The sequence below is a fragment of the Dendropsophus ebraccatus genome, chromosome 8 (assembly GCF_027789765.1).
Source record: "Dendropsophus ebraccatus isolate aDenEbr1 chromosome 8, aDenEbr1.pat, whole genome shotgun sequence".
In the NCBI taxonomy this organism is placed as follows: domain Eukaryota; kingdom Metazoa; phylum Chordata; class Amphibia; order Anura; family Hylidae; genus Dendropsophus; species Dendropsophus ebraccatus.
The window spans coordinates 94,401,288-94,426,691 of NC_091461.1; the positions used below are offsets into that span (position 1 = coordinate 94,401,288).

A 25,404-nucleotide genomic window follows, 5' to 3' on the forward strand; every position below is an offset into this window, starting at 1 on the left:
AATGATACCTTATGATTCCAGCCCAGGTCTATGTAGCTTGATAAGAAGAAATGACATCATAGGGCTAAAGGTGTCATTTATATCATCAGACTGGAACAGAACTAACACACACAGTGTGAAGGAGCCGGTCTGCGTAAGTAAATGCTACTTTCTATTTTTACTTTACTTTTGATAAAAATGAACTACTGTTTTATTGCCTTCTCAAGTAACATACCACTAGGATATAGAGTATAGCGGAGGAGCGATAACTGCTTGTTAGGAGGTGCTGGGGGAAGGATTGGGAGGACCTTTGGATGGTGAGGGAGTTCTCTCCTGTAGTGAGCAGGGTTCTACTAGGTAGGGCAGCAGATCCACCACGGTATGGTCTGTAGTGGGGATCTTGTCCAAGGACAACAATGGTGCTGTTGGAGCGAAGTTGGGCATGGAAGAGCTTCTCCTTGTTATAGTTAGGCTTTGGAAGCAGAAACTTTCTAAACCCGCGCTTTTAGGTTATGTTCACACTTAAGGGGTTATCCAGCGAAAATCTTTTTCTTTCAAATCAGCTGGTGTCAGAAAGTTATATAGATTTGTAATATACTTCTATTAAAAAATCTCAAGTCTTCCCAAACTTATCAGCTGCTGTATGTTCTGCATGAAAAGTTTTATTTTCAGTCTGACACAAAGCTCTCTGCTGACATCTCTGGCCGAGACAGGAACTGTCCAGAGCAGCAGCAAATCCCCATAGAAAACCTCTCCTGCTCTGGACAGTTCCTGTCTCGGCCAGAGATATCAGCAAAGAGCACTGTGTCAGACTGAAAATAAAACATTTCCTGCAGGACATACAGCAGCTGATAACAATGGGAAGACTTGACATTTTTTAATAGAAGTAAATTTCAAATCTACATAACTTTCTGACACCAGTTGATTTGAAAGAATTTTTTTTCGCTGGACAACCCCTTTAAGTAAAAAAAGAGAATAGCATCTGCTTTTTCTTTTTAAAAAGACGTCCGCTATTACAGCATTAATTGACCTCAATAGAACGCTTTGAAGTAAATGGAATGACGGACGTCCAATGCAGACAGGAAGTATGTGTGTGTAAGCGTTAAAATAATGATCGTGACAATTATTCGTGGACGTCTTTTGCAAACAGTGGACGTTATTTCTTAGCTGTTCACACGCAGTTCTTCTTTTTTCACCGTCCTTTCACTGTCTTTACTATTAAACTCAATAGACTTTTTAATTAAAGACACACCCAGGCCAATAAGTCCACCTGAACTAGAATAATGTACCAAAAGCCGTCATTGCAGATGGGCACCCAAACAGCGAAATGATGACATAATTTAAAAAAATAATAAACGGACAAGAAAAAACAGTGTGGGAACATGTCAATTCTTTGGGTGGATGGGGGAGAGCACGTAAGACATCCTAATAAATCAACAGGACAGGTGGAACTTCAAGCGGAGTCCATGGCACGGAGGCCTTGCTTAGCTAAAGCTGTTGCAGAACATCTCAATTCACTACAGACAGTGAGATTACAGCACCTGCAGTATTTATTCCCTGTAGCATAATTCAGCACAATGCAGCATTCTGTAATGATACCTCAATATTCCTATATGTCCCAATAAAGATATATGTATCTGTGTATATGGCATGGGGGTAGTAAAGTAGGCTTGAGCAGCTGGTTGGAGATGTGACATCATTTAGGGGGGTAAGGGCCCTATTCCACCGGACGATTATCGTTTGCATAATCATTAACGATCTCAAACGACCGCTATTGCGAAAGACCTGAAAACGTTCACTCATTTCCATGGAACGATAATCGTTACTTATGATCGTATTTGCGATCGTTTTTTCTTCTCTATTTCTTCGCTATTGCGAACGACCGAACAACGTCTTATTCAATTCGAATGATTTGTGAACGTTTTGCGAATGAGCAACGATAAAAATAGGTCCAGGTCTTATAAAGCGATCAACGATTTCTCGTTCGGTCGATAATCGTTAACTGCATTTCAACCGAACGATTATCGTTCAGATTTTGTGGGGATTTTGTATGGGGCCCTATGAATCCTAGCTACACCCCTGACCTCCTGACATCCTTCTGGGCTGCTGCATTCATTTGCCATGTGATTTCATAATTGTGGACTATGCGCATAGATTATAAAAAAAAGATACAATCTGATATCTTTTTAACCCTAGGATTGAGATATCTGGGTAATTCCATGTTGTAATTACCTAATAAGAATTATAACTGAAGTATAAGGTACAAGGGTTGATCATATGGTGTGGTCAACGCCCAGCCAATATACAGGTACTTCTCATATAGTAAATGTTGAGCACGAAGGCACAGCTCCTGGATACGGGGGTGTTCACAAGAGAAAAGACCAAAGTCCTTCAGCTCTTTTAAAATACATGTATTTTATTGTAACAAATTCATAAAATCACTGACGCGTTTCGAACCAACTGGTTCTTAATCATGGTATCTTCTTCTGAAAATATGAAAAGTATGTGTTCAGAATAAGGCAAATAAAGCTCTTCCAGGACATCTCTGAGGAGGAAATGTGCAGGCAGCGGAAGAGGAGGGCTTGATGCCGAAAAGTCCTATAGCCGTTGTATAACTTAGATGAATTTTTTTCTACAATAAAAATGCTTTTGAAGCATGAAATGGTGAGTGCAGAGAATGAACTTATATAATGCTATGGGAATTTTTTCTTACTACGAGCACCACCTAAAAGACTATTTCTTGGCTTAGTCTGAGACATGAAGTCCACCATCCCAATTTATTTTTCAACGGTAATGGAGTTATCCTATGTCTGTTTAGGCTGAGATATCTGTTTTCTTGCGTCATGAATGACACCTTAAAGAGGTTAGACATTTTTTAGTAAAATTTCTAAATTGCCATAAATTGGTTTTGGTAGAGATGAGCGAATTACAGTAATAGTAAAGCAAAGCTCTTTGTTATCTCTGCAATTCGTTCATCAGACTGCTGCCATTTAACCGACTGACTGGGAAAAGCTGGATCCAGTCCTGGGAAACTTCTCCCAGTTTCCCAGGACTGAATCCAGCTTTTCTCCAACACCTGGGGAGGAGCGGCAGTCAGATAAAAGGCAGGTGGCGGCTGATGAGTGGATAGCAGAGATAATGAAGCACTTTAATTCGTTATTACTGTAAATTCAGTCATCTCTAGTTTTTGGGTCTTAATTGGTATTATGAGTAGTAGCAACAGTGCCTGATGGACCTCATTGACTTTTATTGGAGCTGTCAAGATTTCAACATTATTTTCGCTGTTTTAAGTGTTAGTCTTGCCATCAAATCTGACAGAATTGCCAACAAGGGTCCCACAAGGGGTCTATCCGATTTGTTTATATTGTTTTTCGCCTCCTGAAATGGTTAATCCACGTATTATTATCTTACAGCGTGCATTGTTATGACGTCCTTACAAGTGAATGATGGAAACATGAAGAATAGCATGCCAGCATCTTCTCAGACGTTCAAAACCAAAGAAAAACCCTAAGTAAACGCAAATCACATGTCAAAATTAGTTTAACAAAATATCAATCCTTTATTAATGTATAAATCCCAAACCTATCCCATAAAAACAACATATACACATAAGACACTTAAAAGACACGGTGCAGGGGACCATAAAAATCTATAGCATATTGCAATACACCAGCAAAAAAAGGGGAGAACAGAACTAAGATAGTTTACATAAATAATGGGATTTCAGATGGCTTGAATCAAGTATTAAAAGTGCTATGTGCAACCAATATACATCCAACCAGGTACTGAGTATAGCAAAAGGAACACATTTGTACATCACATGGCTAACATTGCCATCCCTGGAATAGTAAGACCTCAGACCAGTGCCAAACAAATTGAATCCCAATCCCCTTATGATGCGGCCCCTGCACCTCACCCTCCAACGCGTTTCGTTGACCTTTCTCAAGGAGTGGTGAGATGTGCAGAGGTAGGCACACTTATATATCCAGTGCTGTCATTAGACGGCCTATAATAGGCCGTGATTATAATTACCTGGCGCTCCGACGCCATGCCGCCCCCCTCCGCCAAGACCACGCCTGCCACGAGGCCGCATCACCGAGGACGCATAACGTGCGCCATCAGCGGTGCGAGCGTCGTACCGGAAGTCGTCACAACGGGGGGAGCGCATGCGCACCGGAGCGCTCAATCACGGCGGCCATGTTGGAAAAGGGAGACAGCTCCTGAATTTCCCATAACCTGTCCCTGTGGATAATTAAACCATATACTGCATATAGAAATGAAGCAATCTCCACTCAAGAAATACTAATACCGAATCTAATAATAAACGATACCCATTAAATTAATACTATGTGAAAGTAATATGACCGAAAATGTTTTGTATAGGCAAAAAATGTGATTATATCAATAAAAATAATTATGTGTGTACATACTCGAGACCAAGTGAATAATTAAGACACTAAAATAAAAAACCATGATTAAAGTGATGTGTACAATTAGTGTGAATAAAGGCTAATTAAATTTGATGAATTAAATACTGATGTAAGTGCATGAAAATAAATATGAAAAATATAAAATAAAAAAAAAATAATAATAATAATAAAAAATCCAATAAATAAATGAATAAATGAAAAAATGAAAATAAAAAATGAAAATAATAATAATGGAAATAATAATAATGAAAATAATAATAATGATGATAATAAATGCAAATAAATAAGTAAATAAGAATAAAAAATAAATAAATAATAAATAAATAAAAAATAAAATATAAAAAATAAAAAATAATAATTATAATAAAGAATAATTATTATTTTATTATAATTATTATTTTTTATTTTTTATTTTTTATATTTTATTTTTTATTTATTTATTATTTATTTATTTTTTATTCTTATTTACTTATTTATTTGTATTTATTATCATCATTATTATTATTTTCATTATTATTATTTCCATTATTATTATTTTCATTTTTTATTTTTTATTTTATTTTATTTTTTTCATTTTTTCATTTATTCATTTATTTATTGGATTTTTTATTATTTTTTTTTTTTTTATATTTTTCATATTTATTTTCATGCACTTACATCAGTATTTAATTCATCAAATTTAATTAGCCTTTATTCACACTAATTGTACACATCACTTTAATCATGGTTTTTTATTTTAGTGTCTTAATTATTCACTTGGTCTCGAGTATGTACACACATAATTATTTTTATTGATATAATCATGTTTCACATTTTTTGCCTATACAAAACATTTTCGGTCATATTACTTTCACATAGTATTAATTTAATGGGTATCGTTTATTATTAGATTCGGTATTAGTATTTCTTGAGTGGAGATTGCTTCATTTCTATATGCAGTATATGGTTTAATTATCCACAGGGACAGGTTATGGGAAATTCAGGAGCTGTCTCCCTTTTCCAACATGGCCGCCGTGATTGAGCGCTCCGGTGCGCATGCGCTCCCCCCGTTGTGACGACTTCCGGTCCGACGCTCGCACCGCTGACGGCGCACGTTATGCGTCCTCGGTGATGCGGCCTCGTGGCAGGCGTGGTCTTGGCGGAGGGGGGCGGCATGGCGTCGGAGCGCCAGGTAATTATAATCACGGCCTATTATAGGCCGTCTAATGACAGCACTGGATATATAAGTGTGCCTACCTCTGCACATCTCACCACTCCTTGAGAAAGGTCAACGAAACGCGTTGGAGGGTGAGGTGCAGGGGCCGCATCATAAGGGGATTGGGATTCAATTTGTTTGGCACTGGTCTGAGGTCTTACTATTCCAGGGATGGCAATGTTAGCCATGTGATGTACAAATGTGTTCCTTTTGCTATATTCAGTACCTGGTTGGATGTATATTGGTTGCACATAGCACTTTTAATACTTGATTCAAGCCATCTGAAATCCCATTATTTATGTAAACTATCTTAGTTCTGTTCTCCCCTTTTTTTGCTGGTGTATTGCAATATGCTATAGATTTTTATGGTCCCCTGCACCATGTCTTTTAAGTGTCTTATGTGTATATGTTGTTTTTATGGGATAGGTTTGGGATTTATACATTAATAAAGGATTGATATTTTGTTAAACTAATTTTGACATGTGATTTGCGTTTACTTAGGGTTTTTCTTTGGTTTTGGATATATAGAGTGAACCCTATTTGCTAATTATTGGTCAGAGACCCTAATATAGGTTTTTGTATCTTCTCAGACGTTACCTGAAGTTAACATCATACCAAGTGTCTGGGGATCAAATATTCTTTATGTTCCCCCAACACAGAATACTATCAGTGCACCACGGACAGCTCTTGTATCTAATAGTCAACCATGTAACATTAACCCAATGAATGCAACACCCATTCTGACCAATGCCTCTTACCCTAGACCTATCGTGCCTCAAATGGCAATAACACCACTTTTTCACCAAACTTTCCTGAGGGCAAAACCAATGGCTTTAGGGGTAACTATATGTTATATGTATATGTTCATCTGGTTTAAAGATAAAGGGGGACATTTACAAACCCTGCCACCCTTGTTTGTGCCAGCCGTATCCCCTGCTCGCCTGATGGGCAGGCGTGATAGGGGGTGTGGCAAGGAGGGGGCGTGGCCTCCTCCCATGCCAGATTTACCATGATTTACACCATATGGCAGGTGCAGGTCAGACCAGTTTTACTAAGAGCGTGCGGCAGGGTAATGGAGGGGGGGGGCTAATTTAAGACTTGTATGACTATCCCGGTCTTCATAAATGTCCCCCAAAATGTTTTTGTTGTATAAGGAAACTTTACACATATGAGATGTTAACATTAATGGGAAAGTAAACAGAAATGAAAAGGGAACTATCATAAGAACTAGAGGCGGCCAGAATGTCACACTAGTCTACCCAGGGGATAGGGAAATACACCTAATGCAATGACATCTAACTTGGCCCAATCTACACTGCTGATGCTGTATGCTAGTGTTAACCGAGCATGCTCTATCCAGCATAGTGCTCAATCCAGCACCGGGCTGCTCATCACTGCTCAATACCAAGGGGTACTCGGGTCAAAGTGCAAGTATTTGGTGCCTCTAATTAGCATGGAAAGGCCTGGCGCATCCTGTTATGGCTAATGTAATAGCAGTGATTGGCCGGCCACATCAGGTGACCTGGGTTCATATAGGCCCCGGTCACCTGATGCTCTTCTCAGATGCAGATAGAGATGCTGAAGGAGGGACAGTGTTAGTGTAGGGAATACTTCTAGTAGTTAGGCAGAGCAGTAGCCTATAAAACCCAACGTCCTCTTTAGAAATAGTAAAAAAAAAACAGCCATCTAACATCTAACACTATACCAGTTGTATACAGTATACTGATACCGGTACAGTATATTGGTACTGATATATAGCGACTATACACAGTTCTAAACAGCCACCTTACGTGTTCCCGTGTGCTAACAGCATATAAACCAGTTGTTAAATACAATCCTGTTTGTGTCATATGAGTATGCAGCCGGTTTAGGTGTTATAGTGTGTGTAATACAGTGTCCTATAGATAGATAGATAGATAGATAGATAGATAGATAGATAGCATACCTCCCAACTGTCCCGGATCCGGAGGGACAGTCCCGATTTTGGGGTCATGTCCCTCCGTCCCGGTACAGCCCCCATGTGTCCCGCCGCCCCCCGCACCTCACTTACACTGGCAGAGCAGGAGATATAAGCTTCCTGCTCTGCAAAGACTCTTGTGGCCGAAGGTGTCATTCTGCCTCCGGCCACAAGAGGCCGCTCTCTCCCCCATAGCTCCTGCCAGGGCCGGATTATCACAGCTCTGTGGTGCGCCCCCTATACAGTATCAATACCTGGCAGTGAGAGCTGGTGCCGGAGGAGGAGGCTGCCGGGGTCCGGGAAGGGGGCAGAACACATGACCTGCATCACCAGGGAGAGAAGAGCAGTGGTGAGTGCTCTGGGGAGGGGGTGTCTGGGGGTTCTGTCAGGTGTCCCTCAGCTGTACATGGTGCTTATCCCCCCTCCTTCCCCTGCTCTCAGTGACCCTGGGCTTGTTCCCCTGAACCTGCTGCTCCTATCTCTCTCTCTCTCTATCCTATCTATCTCCTATCTATCTCCTTTCTATCTATCTATCTATCTATCTATCTATCTATCTCCTTTCTTTCTATCTATCTATCTATCTATCTATCTATCTATCTATCTATCTATCTATCTCCTATCTATCTATCTATCTATCTATCTATCTCCTTTCTATCTCCTACCTATCTATCTATCTATCTATCTCCTATCTATCTATCTCCTATCTATCTATCTATCTCCTATCTATCTATCTATCTCCTATCTATCTATCTATCTATCTATCTATCTATCTATCTATCTATCTCCTATCTATCTATCTATCTATCTATATATCTCCTATCTATCTATCTCCTATCTATCTATCTATTTATCTATCTATCTATCTATCCATCTCCTATCTACCTCCTATCTATCTCCTATCTATCTCCTTTCTATCTCCTACCTATCTATCTATCTATCTCCTATCTATCTATCTATCTCCTATCTATCTCTCTCCTATCTCTCTCCTATCTATCTATCTTTCTATCTATCTATCTATCCATCTCCTATCTATCTATCTATCTATCTATCCATCTCCTATCTATCTATCTCCTATCTATCTATCTATCTATCTATCTAGGAGATAGATGATAGATAAATAGATAGATAGGAGATAGATAGATAGGTAGATAGATAGATAGATAGATAGATAGGAGATAGATAGATAGATAGATAGATAGATAGATAGATAGATAGGAGATAGATAGATAGGAGATAGATAGATAGATAGATAGATAGATAGGAGATAGATAGATAGATAGATAGGAGATGGATAGATAGATAGATAGATAGATAGATAGATAGATAGATAGATAGGAGATAGATAGATAGGAGATAGATAGATAGATAGATAGATAGGAGATAGATAGATAGATAGATAGATAGATAGATAGATAGATAGATAGGAGATAGATAGATAGATAGATAGATAGATAGATAGATAGATAGGAGATAGATAGATAGATAGATAGATAGATAGGAGATGGATAGATAGATAGATAGATAGATAGATAGATAGATAGATAACAAATGTCAGCAGCACAAGCCATGATGTTGGTGCCAGCGAATTAAATCTTGACCAGAGATAGATGTCTATACCATACGGATACTTCATGGCACTCCAACTTCTATGTTGCAAAAGAAGTGTTTATTCCATCAACGTGCAAAGCATTAACAAATAGTGCAGCACAGAAAACACAAACGTGACGTTTCAGCGAGTCAATCACCATCACCAATCACCATTTTTGAAAATGGCGATCGACTCACCAAAACATCGAGTTTATTACTGATTTAGGGGCGTGTCTTGGGGTTTAGGGGTGTGTCTTTCAGTGGGGTTAGGGGCGTGTCCATGTCCCTCTTTCCTCTCAGCCAAAGTTGGGAGGTATGAGAGATAGATAGATAGATAGATAATAGATAGATAGATAGATAGATAGATAGATAGATAGATAGATAGGAGATAGATAGGAGATAGATAGATAGATAGATAGATAGATAGATAGATAGATAGATAGATAGATAGATAGTAACTGGAGGGATTTCATTATAGGTGGTAGTATTAGTAAGTACATGCCTCTATTATTGCATTATATAGCAATATTTTTGAAATACAGTTTAATTTGTAACATGTCCCTATAACCCTATGTTACATTTAGTATAATATATTCATTACATGGCTATGTTCATATAACATTTAACATTCCTATACCTTTACTATTTGGTCACTTTGAGTTTTGTCCGACCGTCATTACAATGACTATTACTACATTATTCTAGTTCAGGTGGACTGAATGCCCTTTGGGTGTGTCTTTAATTGATAAATCCATTGAATTTAAGTAGTTTGTAATTTGTAGTTTACTTCTGTTTAAAAAAAAAAAAATCTCCAAGTCTTCCAGTACTTATCAGCTGCTGTATGTCCTGCAGGATGTGATATATTCTTTTCAGCCTTACACAGTGTTCTCTGCTGCCACCTCTGTCCATGTCAGGAACTGACCAGAGCAGTAGACTGCATTAATATTACACACCAATGAGATTACACGAAATATTTCCGACAGCCTCTAATTTATGCCGGCAAGAATGCAATAACAAAGGCGCTTGATTACATATTTTATTAGGATTGCCCATTAGCAAAATAAATAAATAACTAAATAAATAAATAAAAATAAAAAATAATTAAAAAAAATACTTTACACCATTTTGATAAATCTCCCCCATAGTCCATATTCTAAATATTAGTCATATCCTAAATATTTTCACCTGCTTATAAAGTAACATAGTATTCTTATGTTGTTACCTGCCTGTTAATACTCTTCTTTTCTTGTTAACCCTTCGGACTTTCAGAATAGTTTGATGCTTTGTAAGTTGAACTTTTTATGCTGCTATGTATGACTAAATAGAAAATTTTATGAAAATTTTATTTTTGTGATTTTTGATGCTTTAAAAATTAATAAAAACTGGAACAAATACCAATTCCTGCAGGACATACAGCAGCTGATAAGTATTGGAAGACTTGAGATTTAAATTACAAATCTCTGGCACTTTCTGGCACCGGTTGATTTGAAAGAATTTTTTTTTTTTTTTTTTTTTGCTAACTACCTTTTTAATCGTGAAGACAGTGAAAGGAAGGTGAAAAAAGAAAAACTGTGCGTGCACAGCTAAAAAATAACGTCCATAGTTTACAAAAGACGTCTGAAAATAATTGTCATGATCATCATTTTAACATCCCCCCAAACAAGCATTGGACGGCCGCCATTCTATTGGCTTCAATGCATTCCATTGAGGTCAATCAAATGCGGTAATAACGGACGTCATTTTAAAAAGAAAAAAACGGACGCCTTTTCTCTTTTTTTTTTTTTACTTAGTGTGAACATAGCCTATATCAGTTATTTTTCATTTTACAATTTTAATTAATTCAATCTTAGGATTAAAACTGTTGTATCACTCCAACTAACTTTTACATTTTTTTTTATTAGATTGTACTGATATTTGCTGCCAACGCACAGTTTGGAATAGGACTTTTTGCGCTGCTGATACATGACAGTAGTTTGGACCTTCTTGCCTTTCGTAGTTTATTTCCACTCTGGGGAGCAGTGTTTGTAAGTATTCCTTTCTTTCCAGAAATGTTCTAGATCTTTTGGTTTTGTTTAGGAACAAGCCCATGGTTGGTGGAATTTCTATTGAACTAAGTTTCCTACAGTGGCGTAGCCACCGTGGTCGCGGGGGTCGCCGCCGCGACCGGGCCCGCCACAAGGGGCGGGGCCCCCCGATCAATCACTCTTGTGACCGCAAGCATTGTTTTGCTTGCGGTCACAAGAGTCTGGGGGGATAAGACGCGACACCCCCGGCAGCCGCACAGCAGCCGGGGACAGACCAGGAGGAGTGAGGATCAACGTGGGAGTGCGATGTCAGGTGAGTTAAGTTTTGTTTTTTTTATCAGCCTGTACGGGTGGGGGGAAAGGAGGGGGCCATCTATGAGGGTGGGGGGAAAGGAGGGGGGCATCTATGAGGGTGGGGGGAAAGGAGGGGGCCATCTATGAGGGTGGGGGGAAAGGAGGGGGCCATCTATGAGGGTGGGGGGAAAGGAGGGGGGCATCTATGAGGGTGGGGGGAAAGGAGGGGGCCATCTATGAGGGTGGGGGGAAAGGAGGGGGCCATCTATGAGGGTGGGGGGAAAGGAGGGGGCATCTATGAGGGTGGGGGGAAAGGAGGGGGCCATCTATGAGGGTGGGGGGAAAGGAGGGGGCCATCTATGAGGGTGGGGGGAAAGAGGGGGCCATCTATGAGGGTGGGGGGAAAGAGGGGGCCATCTATGAGGGTGGGGGGGAAGGAGGGGGGCATTTATGAGGGTGGGGGGGAAGGTGGGGGGGAAGGAGGGGGGAATCTATGAGGGTGGGGGGAAGAGGGGGCCATTTATGAGGATGGGGGGAAAGAGGGGGGCCATCTATGAGGGTGGGGGGAAGGAGGGGGCCATCTATGAGGGTGGGGGGAAGGAGGGGGCCATCTATGAAGGTGGGAAGGAGGGGGCCATCTATGAGGGTGGGGGGAAAGAGGAGCCATCTATGAGGGTGGGGGGAAAGAGGAGCCATCTATGAGGGTGGGGGGAAAGAGGGGCCATCTATGAGGGTGGGGGGAAAGAGGGGGGCCATCTATGAGGGTGGGGGGGGGGAAGGGGACCATCTATAAGGGAGGGAGGAAGGGGACCATCTATAAAGGGGGGGAAAGGGGACCATCTATAAGGGAGGGGGGGAAGGGGACCATCTATAAGGGAGGGGGGGGGAAGGGGACCATCTATAAGGGAGGGGGGGGGAAGGGGACCATCTATAAGGGAGGGGGGGGAAGGGGACCATCTATAAGGGAGGGGGGGGGAAGGGGACCATCTATAAGGGAGGGGGGGGGAAGGGGACCATCTATAAGGGAGGGGGGGGGAAGGGGACCATCTATAAGGGAGGGGGGGGAAGGGGACCATCTATAAGGAAGGGGGGGAGAGGGGGCCATCTATAAGGGAGGGTGGGGGGAGAGGGGACCATCCATAAGGGGGGGTGAGGAGAGAGGAGGCCATCTATAAGGGAGGGGGTAGAGGGGGCCATCTATAAGGGAGGGGGTAGAGGGGGCCATCTATAAGGGAGGGGGTAGAGGGGGCCATCTATTTGGGGGGGCAACATAGGGGGAGAGGGAATACACAGAGGGGGGCATATATTATTAGGAGGTCACATAGAGTCAGGGCTACCCACTAAATGAGGGTGTAAAGGGGACAGTACAGATGTGCAGTGTGTAGAGAGATGGAGATGGTGTCAGAGTGTGGAGCCTAATATGTCTGTCTGGCAGATTCTGTGGATTCGTGGCTTGGAGAAGTTCTCATAACGGCCCAGGACGGATGGAAAAGATGATGAAAAGGAAAGAACTCCGATCAGAAAAGACGTCCCCCTGTGAGTCACCTGATATAACTGCACAGTAATGTATATGGTGTATAGAGCCTGTGTAGAGCTGGGGCCACCTCTATATGACTGGATGAGGTGATTTAGTATACTGGATTTGGTCAGTAACAATATGGTGGTGATGGTAGTGGTTGGGGTGTGGCGGTAATGTTTCCTCCCTATATACTGGTATTACTGGTAATATTGGTCTCAGTATACAGGATTTGGTTGGTAACAGTATGGCGGTAATAGGTAATATCTGTCTTGGTGTGTGTGTGTGTGTGTATATATATATATATATATATATAATATATATATATATATATATATATATATATATATATACATACAGTGGTACCTTGGTTTAAGAGTAACTTCGTTTAAGAGCGTTTTGGTTTAAGAGCTCACAGTTTTTCAAAATTGTGACTTGGTTTAAGAACATTGCTTTGGTTTAAGAACTTCCTGTATTGGGTGGGAGCGCGAGTGGAGAAGGGGCATGGCCTGCATAGCGGGGTCTACAGCACTGTACTCTAAACACCTTCCAAATCATAGCAGATCCCCTTCAGGCTGGGGCTTACATCAGGGGACAGGACTGTGTGGGGGGGGGTAATCTCTCCATAGCTGTAACACTTCTCTCCCCGGACAGAGAGTGCTGCATGTATGTGCCCACATCTGCCCTGCTCATTCCTTCATGCTCCCTGCAGTCTCTATCAGCCCTTGTGTTTCCCATCCTCTCCATTACTGTACAGTACAGAATAATAAATATATTTGGGGTGTGGAACCAATTGTCTGCATTTACATGATTTCTTATAGGAAAATTTGCTTTGGTTTAAGAGTGGATTTGGATTACAAGCACGGTCCTGGAACGAATTATGCTCATAATCCAAGGCACCACTGTGTGTGTATATATATATATATATATATATATATATATATATATATATATATATATATACACACACACACACAACAATAGCATCACTTGGTCGTGAAAGGAGGGGGGGGGGGCCCAAGTTGGCCTCTCGCACCAGGGCCCAGGAGACATTAGCTACGCCCCTGGTTTCCTATAAGAAATTTTAAAAGAACTGATATATTAACAGCAACCCAGGAACAATCTTAAGGCCACATGCTATGGAGCGTGAAACTGTGGGCCGGCACTGGGACCTCCTGGGGTCATGTATCATTACGACGCTGGGAGCTCCAAATCTATACAAATCTTCCCGCTACTGTAAAGACACAACCACACAGCTGTGTAGGGACAGGGCAGTTTCTAGGTCATTTTGGCAGTTTCTAGGTCATCTTGATAAAAGCGCCCCCCCCCCCCCCCTCACACTCAGTTCAGCCCTGGGGAAGGGAGGGGGCTTTTATAAGAATTCAGGTTATTAGGAAGAAGTAGTGTATATTATGGCATAAAGCAGTGTTGCACCACTACTAAGTAATGTTCTACTAATACAAAATAATACAAAATTATAATATAATAATATAATTCAGTGACTCACAGGTGACGTCTTCTTTGATCTGAGGCATCACTTTCCTTTTCCTCTCCATCCGGCCCAGACCACCGTGACAATTTCTTGCAGCTACAATTCGTCTCTTCAGAACCTGCCAGACAAACATCTTAGGCTCCGCACATTTCCAGCATCTTCCTTCCCCTTTTCCTCTCCTATAGGCTCCCAAACTGTAGTAATTCTGCTGTTTGGTTCAGTTAAGTCAGTAGATATCTGGGTTACCCACTGTATGTAGGATCACCTGCTGTACCTCTATATAGTAATAATGTCCCCTGGTGTGCCTCCATATAGTAATGCCCCTATTGTGCCTTCCTTATAGTAATAGTGTCCCCCTGCATTGCCCCAACACACACACACAAAAACCATTATACTCACCTAATCCTGCAGGCCAGGAGCTGGTCTTCATCTCTTCTGACTTCTCTTCTCTCCAGCCTGTCAGCCGTTGGAGGAATCTCCCCAGCAGGTGCAGTGATGACGGGTGTGGTCTTGGTGGGGTTTGACCTATCACCGGTGTGGGTTCAAAATTTTTCAGTTAGAATTTACAGTCAGAACACCACAAAAGGTGCACTACACACAGCATTAGGTCCCCAGTATATTACACACCCCAGTATCAGGTCCCCAGTATATTACACACCCCAGTATCAGGTCCTCAGTGTATTACACACCCCAGTATCAGGTCCCCAGTATATTACACACCCCAGTATCAGGTCCCCAGTATATTACACACCCCAGTATCAGGTCCCCAGTATATTACACACCCCAGTATCAGGTCCCCAGTATATTACACACCCCAGTATCAGGTCCCCAGTATATTACACACTCAGAGCAGGCTAAGACTCTACTGACTGACTGTATATACTGGTAGTTTGTGCCCATATGATGCATCTGCACCTCATATCATACTACTACCCCCTTCATCCTACTGCTCCTCCATCATCATATTACTACCCCCTTCATCCTTCTGCCCCTCCATCATCATACTTCTCCCCCTTCATCATACTACTCCCCCTTCATCCTTCTGCCCCTCCATCATCATACTTCTCCCCCTTCATCATACTACTCCCCCTTCATCCTCCAGCCCCTTCATCATTATACTACTCACCCCTTCATCCTCCTGCTCCTCCATAATCATACTACTTCCCCCTTCATCCTCCTGCCCCTCCATCATCACATTACTATGCCCTTCATCCTCCTGCCCCTCCATCATCATACTTCTCCCCCTTCATCCTCCTTCCCCCTCCATCATCATATTACTACCACTTATCATCCTCCTGCTCCTCCATAATCATACTACTTCCTCCTTCATCCTCCTGCCGCTCCATCATCAGACTACCCCTTCATCATCCTCCTGCCCTGCCATCATCATAATACTACCCCCTTCATCCTCCTGCCCCTCCATCATTAAAGTACTACCCCTCTCATCCTCCTACCCCTCCATCGTCATATTACTACTCCCTCCATCCTCCTCCTGCCCCTCCATCATCATACCAGTACCCCCTTCAGCATCCTCTTGTCCCTTTATCATCATGCCACTACCACCTCCATCTGTATTTAAAACAAAAAAAGCCATACTTACCTCACCTCTATGGTCCCTCTAGTCCTCCATGGACTCCTCTCCCTGCTCTGCATGAGTGACCCCACTCGCACTGGCGGGGGGCGGAGCTTCCCAGGACATAGTTTTGCCGGGGCTGTCTCCTCTGAATAGGGACAGTCCCGGCTATGAGAGAGCGATGTGCTGGGCTCCGGAGAGGAGGAGCGGGGAGGAGAAGGCAGGGGAGGTGGAGCGGGTGCTTCGGGCGGCCCAGGGAGATCAGAGGGGTCGGGAGGGGGGGTGACGCTGGCTGGCTGGTCACATCACATGGGGTCCGGCGTCCACTCTGCTGCCTAAAGGGGGGTTGGATGAGCGGTGAGTGGGAGGGCCGTGTGCTTCAGGCAGCCTAGAGAGATCAGAGGGGTCGGGAGGGGGGCGCTGGCTTGGCACATCATGTGGGGTCCGGCATTCAGCGTCTGCTCTGCTGCCTGAGGGGGGTTTGAACTTTGAAAAAGCGATGAGTGGGAGGGGCGGGCCCGGCCCGTCCGTTTCTAGAAACGGCCCTGTGTAGGGAGTTCCCAGTGCTATCCCGCAGCTTCCCGCTCCATAGCATCCGTAATCTATTGTATCTGGCCCAGAATGCATTAGTGCCAATTCACACAAGTAACAAGTTCTGGATTTTTCTTACTTTATAAGGAGTCACTGTGCTACACAAATGTAAAACCTTGCACTCTGCGGCATAGCGGCACTTGGATTCCCAGTAGCTCTGTACTATAAAGCAATACCTTTCTATTGTTCCCCATGACACTGTATTGTTAGTTATACACCCCAATGCAGTGGTCCTTCAAGTTACAATATGAATTGGTTCCAGGATGACCATTGTATATTGAAAATATTGTATCTTGAGACCAAAACTCTATGGAAAATCAGTATTTGGTTCTGAGACCTCCATAATGCCATCCCACCACCTGGGAAGTATAATGTTATATTTTAATTGACTGGACAATTCCGCACGCTACAATTTTTTCAAATAATCTTATTTTTATAATGAGCAAGGGGGTATTTTAAACTTTTATTGGGGGGGGGGGTTATAAGGGTTTTTCTAATAGTTAGCATAGCATAGATCAGTGTTATCGGTGATTTGTGCATAGAGTTTGCCTGAGAGCAAATTGGGGTCCCAATCACTCAGTGACAGAAGCTTGTTCTGTCACTGAGTACCTTAAATGCTGCAATCACTATAGATCGCAGCGTTTAAGGGGTTAATGAGATGCAGCTGTGGGATCATTACCTTTGGCCCTTGACACACTGATGTGTGCGGGACCGCTCTCACTGCAGTGGTACTGCACACATCAGTAAGCCCCTCAGTTAGGAGCAGCGGGATCGCAGCCGCCTCTCATTACCTTCGGCCCCGGACCCACTGATGTGTGCGAGACCGCTCTCACTGCAGCGGTCCTGCACACATCAGTAAGCCCCTCAGTTAGGACCGTATATGTACATTCCTACTGCACATGGTTTGTGCAGTAGGAACATATATATACATGTTACTGACGGGAAGGGGTTAATGGAAAATAAGCCGATAACTAATATGGATGAAACAAATCCCTTCATACAACAGTCAGAAAGAGCTACTGGAGACTGTATATTACTTTCTGTGTACATTGATTTTAATGTGGTCATTCACCAACGGTTTAGTTTTTGGCCGGTAATATGTTGTTTTAAAAAAAATAGGACCTGCACTTATACAGTCGTTTTTTGCGGAATGGAGGCTGCAATAGAGGTCGAATAAACCTTTTTAAAAGGATGACATACGGATGCACCATCCATGTGATGTTCCGTTTCTACTGCAGCATTGCCTGGTAACCCCTGGGCAGAGTCCTCCCAGTGGCCAGTGACCCTCCTAATCGCATCACCCATATGGATGGGTTCTCCAGGACATCACTGATGCTATTTTCTGACATCCCAGAAGAAAAATTGAGGTTTGGATGAGGCCTTAGAGTTAAAACCAAAATCCCTGAGGAAAAAGAAAAACTAAATCAACTGAAGAGTGTGACCTCCATGTTATTAGACTGGAAAGATACACTGTGGTCTATAGTGTTGGGGTTACACTGTATTTAATTCTACAAGTCGTAATATGTCTGGCACTAATCTGGGCATTGTAATCTGTACTGATGGGTGTACTGGGGCACAATGGCTGGTATGTATGGGGGCATTGTGGATGGAACTCATGGGAGATACTGCGGCTATCAATGTTTGGGAGCGTTGTGGCTACTTCTGGTAAGAGGAAATGTGGCTTACAATATGGTCTCTCTGTATGGCTATGTTCACACAACGTGAACAACTGGCCTCTCCGTGGCCCCGGCCGGGTCTCTGGCCAGATCATCCCGGCCGGTGTTTAAGTAGTGATCTTTCCGGCCGCAGAACTCTGATGCTGGCGCATCAGTGCGTGCCCGCATCAAAGCTTCCCATAGCACACAATGAAGCAAGCGGCCGAAGCCGCTCGCTTCATTGTGTGAACTGACAGGGTTTCCTACGGCTGCAATTCATTGAATTGCGGCCGCAGAAAACTGACATGTCAGTTATTTGCGGCCCCGCACGGGATCCCGGTTGGAGCGTATACCATGTATATACGCTCCGGCCGGGATCCCATTGAAAATAAGGCATTGTTCCACTCCGCAAAAAGTACGGCCGTTGTTGCCGGAGGAAACAACGGCCGTACTTTTACGTAGTGTGAACATAGCCTAATGGTGGAAGGGCATGCATTTCGGAAACTTCACCTCGAAAATCACAAGCCCTGAATAATCCCTGTATTACAGCTCTGTGAATGTGCCTCATCTTGTTCATCATAGCCTTTACTCTTATACATTTGCAGTTTATTATTGCTGGATCTCTGTCAATCATTGCTCAAGCAAGACCAAATATAGGCCTGGTGAGTACTTCCATGTCTTCTAATATCATTCACACACCGAGAAGATATCCATAGTGCTTCAATCTACATCAGTTTATTTCATGCACAAACATACATAGTTCTGTACATAGACTGTATACAGGACACAACTCCAACCTTGTAAGGCTATGTTCACACACCGTCAAAGTGAATGTTTTATAATCCGGTTGTCATTTAACAACATATAACGGCCATCATTATCACGGCAGTTGTCATAAAATATTATTTGACGTTAAACGGCAACTGCCCAATAAAAATGGCCTTCATGACAATGTGTGATCATAGCTAAAGTCAGAAATGGTGTTAAAGAGAACCTGTCGGCCTGTGTATTTGAAGTTCATGCTGCGCTAGGCACTTTAAGGGCAGGTCTCCCCCTAGTGGTGAGATCAGGGTCACATTTGCCTATGGCGGCACCTTATGAAGGGTTTGCCAAACAAGAAAAATGTTAGTTTTATACTTCCTTTAAACCATTCTTCATAGTATAAAAGTAGCATTCTGTCCAGGGTTCTACGTTCGCTAAGAAACACTTTCTTCAAAAAAACAAACCATAAAAAAGGTTAAAGCTGTTAAACTAACACAAACTAAAAGAGCTAAACTAAATAATTCTGGAAACCAAGATAGCCAGGCCAGTAATTACAGTATCATAATTTAATAAAAGATTCCATCCTGAATAAAACTATTTTCCTGTGGTATTTTCCATATAGGTTCGAGGATCCCTTACCTTTACCATTGCGGTCTCCATTATCAGTGTGACTGAAATACTCCTGCACTGTGTAGATTTCCAAAGCATTTCTTGCACTTATGATTTTGATGGTTATTACGAAGAGTATGAAAGCTGCTTGATTTTGCAGGTAAGTGCCATTTTGTCCTCCTAATTGAGTAGGGCATCTGTGCGATCTGAGGACCTAGGTGCTGTAGGGACACAACCTTACTAATCCTTGGCCCCAGCTGAAAGGAACATTTAGACCAAAGATTGCTTTCTCCCCCGACATAGTTAATATTGCAGAACGTTAGTACCTCGCCTTAACAACCTAGGTGATCTTTTCAGCTTCACACAACAATGTTGTTGTTCACAGAACATAAATATTCTATTAATTACAGCTGTTGTTGGAAACTGCAACAACGGTTGTGATTAATAGAAAATATATGTTGCATTAAAGTCAATGGAATCTCAGCTGGAGTGTATACACACAATATACACTCTGGCCGGGATTCCAAGCGGCCACACTGAAAACTGACATGTCAGTTTTGTGCGGTCACTATTCATTGAATAGCCGCCGCACAACACTGACAGTGCAGACAATGTAAAGTGCGGCTCTGGACGCACTTTACATTGTCAGCTATGGGTAATTGGGATGCGGGCACACACGAATGTGCGCACACCCCAATTTTAAAGAAATGAAGTTCATCTGGCATGGCATGAACTTCACTGACACCGGCTGTTCTGTGACACTGCCGGGTCTCAGAATGGCCGATGTCATACTGCGTGTGAACCCGGCCTTAATATGTTTCATATTCCATTGTGAAACCAACGTTTGGCTCTGTTTACACTGTATAAAAATTATGTCTTTCTTTAATTACAATGGCCATCATTGTGCAAATAACATTTAATTTGAAACATCAAGGACGTTATTTGAAGGCAGTTGATATGAAAGACGGCCATCATTTTTACATAGTGTGAACCTAGCCTTTCAGTGCATGTTGTCCATTCATGATCTTAGTTTTTGGAAGCAGCATGGGATCCATACCTTGCAGCATCATGTTATGCATTTTAGGCATTTTTAAGTCATTTGAATCTTAAAATAACATCCCTGGCATTTCACCGCAAGGTGAGGCATGCAATGGATAGCCCCCCCCCCCCCCCCCTTCCAGGTAACGTGTTTCTCAGCATCTCTTGATTGGTGTCTTTAAAGGGGTTGTCCAGGCTTAGGAAAACATGGCTACTATCTTCCAAAAACAGCACCTCTTCTGTCCTCAATTTTGATGTGCTTTTGTAGCTCATCTCCAGTAAAATCAATGGAGCTAAGTTGTAATACCACATACAACCTGGGGGGGGCCTGTTTTTGCAAAAAAGTAACTGTTTTTTTCTAATGCTGCTTAAAGGGAACCTGTCACCATGAAAATGCTACCTAAGCTATCGGCATCCTGTTATAAAGCAGGAGGAACTGAGCGCATTGGTATATATCTTTATGAGAAAAGCTTTAGGGTAGTTTCACGCGTAACGGATCCGCAGCATATCTCACTCTGCGAATTTGCAGCGCGTTCCGCTGCGGATCCGTGCCCTATACCGTCTATGGCAGACAAACTCCCAGCGGGATGTACATCCCGATGTGAGAATGTCTGCAGGCCACCCCGTTAAATGTCTGCAGGCCACCCCTTTACATGCCGCTGCGGGTTTGTCTGCCATAGACGGTATAGGGTACGGATCCCACACCAAATGGAAATCGTCCGCACTGATAAACAATACGAGCTGCCTCCACACCACCGGACTCCACGGGTCCCGTATCTCCAATATGCAGTACAAAAATACGTGTGAAGGAATTAAAGGGTTTCTTACCCCAATACGGATGCAATTGATCCACCAAGAACCTTCACGCTCCGGAAATCCGAAACAAGAATACTCACGATGCCTTCATCACATATATTTCTTTATTTTCTTATTAGTTGCATAGTGAAGCTCACAGCTGATGTACTCATCAGACACGGAGGCCCAGGTACGTCCTCACCGCGGACGTAGGGCACGGATCCGCAGCGTATCGCACTGCAAATTTGCAGCGTGAGATGCACTGCAAATCCGTTACGTTTGAAACTACCCTTAGTAGAACTTGTAATTTATTTACTCAAATCTCTGTTTCCATGCTAAAGAGTCCAGTCCATTAAGTGACACCGCCCACTGGACTCCTTAACATAAAATAATCAGGGATTTCCATCAACAAATTGCAAGTTATACTGAATCTTTTACCACAAAGATATATATCAATCTGATCAATGGCGATAGATTAGCACTGTCTTGGTGACAGGACCAACTGGCTTCAATGAAAGAAATACATTTATTTGCCACGTATTATTACAATTATTGGCCTCTTGGACCTCAAAAGAAATGTAAGGCTATGTTCACACAACGGTTTTTCAGCTCCGTTTAAAATGACGTCCGTTATTTTGAGTGTGAAATAACGGACGTCCTTTAGCTGTCTGGCCTCCCCTGGTGTTTGCACATTCTACTAGTTTGGGGTTACTAATTGGCTTTTGAGTGTGGCTTAACTGAAAAGTCCATTGAATTTAAAGAAAAACTGTGTGTGAACTACTAATAAAAAAAAGTCCGCTGTTTGCAAGAGACGTCCGAAAATAATGATCATGTTCATTATTTTGACGCCCGCGGCAAAAACATCCGTCATTCAATAAACTGTGCGCATTGGAAGTCCATCTTCCCATTGACTTCAATGCATTGCCATTGCAGTCAGTTAAATCTCGGCCAAAACGGACATTATTTTAAATATGAAAATCGGACGCCTTTTCAATACTTTTGACGTTGTGTGAACATAGCTTAAAACTGGCTTGGCTGTACAATGTAGGTATTGTAATTCCACCTTCTGAATTCGTTTGCTTGCATCTTCATTATTTTATTTACAGTCTGAATTCCTCAGGCTTTTTTCCGGCCTTATCATGATAAATCTTCTGGCGTTCAGTATATGTATTTCCATTGCGGTCTTTGCTTATCGAGCTGTGGCCCAAAATACAACAAATGTTCCTCAGGTAAGAGAATTTCAAAAATGTGCCAGACATGTCTACAATTATATATGGTATCGCATATTAGCCTTATTTGTTTCAATTTAGCTACACCACCATATTAACCATAAATGGATAGGTGAAGCGCTGTCAAGGGAAGAAATACGTGTTTTTTTCTCATCCTGTACAATCAGCATAAAGGGCAGCTTTTGAAGTTCTTGTTGTAGTACCACTGCTGACCACAAGGTGTGCTGTTGTAAACATTGTAGTCCAACGCTTCTATTTACAATGTACGTGGGTACACCATTTATACCAAAATCATATGTTCCTTTGTAGCTAAATACTAATAAATAGTAAGATTATTGCTAAGGGTTTTGGTTTCTCAAATGGGAGATAGACACCCCTATTATGTATCCATTGTTGTATTGTGTTCTGATATTGTATATTTCTTCAAATACAGGCCTTTGTTCTGCAGAATGGAGTTGCTTTCTCATTGGAACCTCCGCCATACCATGCTTTATCTCCTTCCGCTTCTCCGCCACCTCCTTAAAGCATCCAATAGGAACCATCAGTACTGAGCAATGTAACTTTAAACATCATCCATATAAATCCAAATTATAAGTAAAACACCATAACTCACACATCATCTCTGGGAACATGAACATGTGCTGAATGGTAAAAAAAAAGGGGCCCATGGGGCCTATTTCGTTAGAATTGCTGGAGTGCCACCTTAGTCCCATTCCATTTCCTGAAAGTAGGATCCACCCCTCAGATTGACCTTTGATCAGTTTTATGGTGGGACTGGAATCCTATTGAATTTTTATTATGTTTAATAACTTAATAAATGTTGTATAGTCAAACAGTAGCTCTGTTATATTATTTTACATCTGGAAATTTGTAAGAAATCCCATCATTCAAAGTGAAGTCCTCTAGTTCTATATTTGCTCTGAACAATTGCAAAATTCCTATATATATAGTCACATCATTGTGACCACCAGAAAATATCAAGAGTAACCACCGTGTGGGGCATAGACAGCAGCTACATAGACTGGCAGTGACTCAATAAGGACCTGGTAGATTATTACAGGTGTCTGGAACCATGATGAATGTAGTTCAATGGATGCCACTGATGCAGGATTGGGTTCATGGGGGGTAGGTTCCTAGAGGTGGGCGAACAGTCAAGGAGGTCCCACAGATGCACAATTGGATACAAATCTGGAAGACTAGGAGTACTTGGAAGTCTTGGTCATGCTTTTTCAACCAATATAAGACATACTGAGCTCAATGAAGCAGAAAACATGAATCATTGCTCTTTTTACCCATGACAGTTCACCCAGCCAACTCACGACAGGTAACATCCATCATGAGCTATGCGCTGACAACATGGAAAGTGGGAAATGGTCGTAATAATGTGACTTGACTGTGTAGTATACCTGCCTTATAGCTGCCTTATACAAAATATACCTGTGGGAAATGAACTGTTTTGCACACTGTTTTTCTTGTTCATGACTTGCATATTATTGGTTCCAATACAAAAAGGACCAGCTGGGCCACAAATCCCCTCACAATGAGCCAAGGGCAGGTTGAGTATAAACAATATCGTAAACTTCTCTGCTGTCACTATATAGTGTGAACAATAGGGCGCAGTAATACAAAGTGAAAATATCAAGTTTATAAAAGTTTTAAAAAAATACAGTATATTGTAGGCAACACGTTTAGGCTCTGTGGTACAACATAGCTTTTCTCAAGCACGAGTGCACTGAGACGCAGGGGGTTTGTGGCCTCCCTGCCAGGTCAGCTGGTACAATGGTGTGGTAGCTGAGTGGGTCTAGGGTAACTTGGGCACTTGTACAGTAGCCTGCAGTGGTGTAGGACCCACCCCAGACAGTTGGCGCCTCACCAGCACAAAAAAAGAGATTAACCCAAGTGTACGTGTGTGTGGGTGCAGGTGTAAAAGAATAGGCCAGAGTCCAGTACTTAGAACAAATATAGAACAGTTTACTTGTATGTATGTTATCTGTATGTTGGCAGGAACACAGTACAGTGCAATACAAAGTACGATCTTGCAAGTTACTTAGGTGCTTTAAGTCAAGGTAGTGACAAGGTGTTTTTAAGGAGAGGGTTTTGTAGAAGAGAAAACAGAGGAGAGGCGGTGCCTGAGGGTCCTTGTCCAATGTAGAAGTGTACTCTGCCTGGAACAGTTAGCAGGCGTGTAGAAGAGAAACATAGAGAACACTCATACTCAAGTATAGACTTTAGTCTGACTGCCTTCTGCACCCTAGTTGTGGACTACCCGTCCTAGGTGGCTAGTACGAGCCCCAGGCCAAGTTATCTGGGCTAAGCAGACTCCCAAGCAGACTTCCCAGTTGTCCTGCACTGCACAATGGAATACCTAGACTTCTTAGAGTAACTTTGTTTCACTGGGGTCAGTTCCTGTGACTGCTGAGGTAGCTGCCCTTCACGTTTAGAGAGGTTTCTGGTGTGGACAAGGTGATCCATGGGTGGCTTCTCTCCCCTTGGTACTTCCTTAGCACTGCATAATGGTTATGTTGCTCATCAGGAAGAATATGTGGCTTGCTTGGTTGTGTCCCTGTCAGACTCACTCCAGACCCCAACTAACTAACTCTTCCCACCAGGAACCAAGTCCTTCCTACAGGGGTCTAACTAAACCTTCCTGTGATTGATGGGGGCTGTGTGTGTGAAGA

General features: G+C 42.5%; 1 protein-coding gene across 2 annotated transcripts; it reads left to right on the forward strand.

The window, feature by feature from the left end:
- On the forward strand, positions 1 to 23,829 carry LOC138798745 (membrane-spanning 4-domains subfamily A member 4A-like). 2 transcript variants are annotated; one of them, XM_069979314.1, is made up of 8 exons: positions 86 to 133; positions 3,393 to 3,453; positions 6,185 to 6,443; positions 11,050 to 11,172; positions 18,899 to 18,955; positions 19,678 to 19,824; positions 22,604 to 22,726; positions 23,160 to 23,829. In XM_069979314.1, the coding sequence occupies exons 2-8, from the start codon at positions 3,404 to 3,406 to the stop codon at positions 23,247 to 23,249; spliced, it is 849 nt and encodes a 282-aa protein (XP_069835415.1). In that variant the 5' UTR covers positions 86 to 133; positions 3,393 to 3,403; the 3' UTR covers positions 23,250 to 23,829. The 2 variants fall into 2 exon arrangements, with proteins under 2 accessions (XP_069835416.1, XP_069835415.1); XM_069979315.1 differs by lacking the exons at positions 3,393 to 3,453; positions 6,185 to 6,443 and having other exon boundaries at positions 1 to 133.
- The last annotated feature ends 1,575 nt before the right edge of the window (positions 23,830 to 25,404 follow it).

Bases quoted from the DNA above. Each gene is read 5' to 3' on its own strand.
- LOC138798745 (XM_069979314.1), top strand. From the start codon at position 3,404: ATGACGTCCTTACAAGTGAATGATGGAAACATGAAGAATAGCATGCCA. The intron at 18,956-19,677 runs GTGAGTACTTCC...TTTTCCATATAG, and splicing joins CAAGACCAAATATAGGCCTG to GTTCGAGGATCCCTTACCTT. The intron at 22,727-23,159 runs GTAAGAGAATTT...CTTCAAATACAG, and splicing joins ATACAACAAATGTTCCTCAG to GCCTTTGTTCTGCAGAATGG.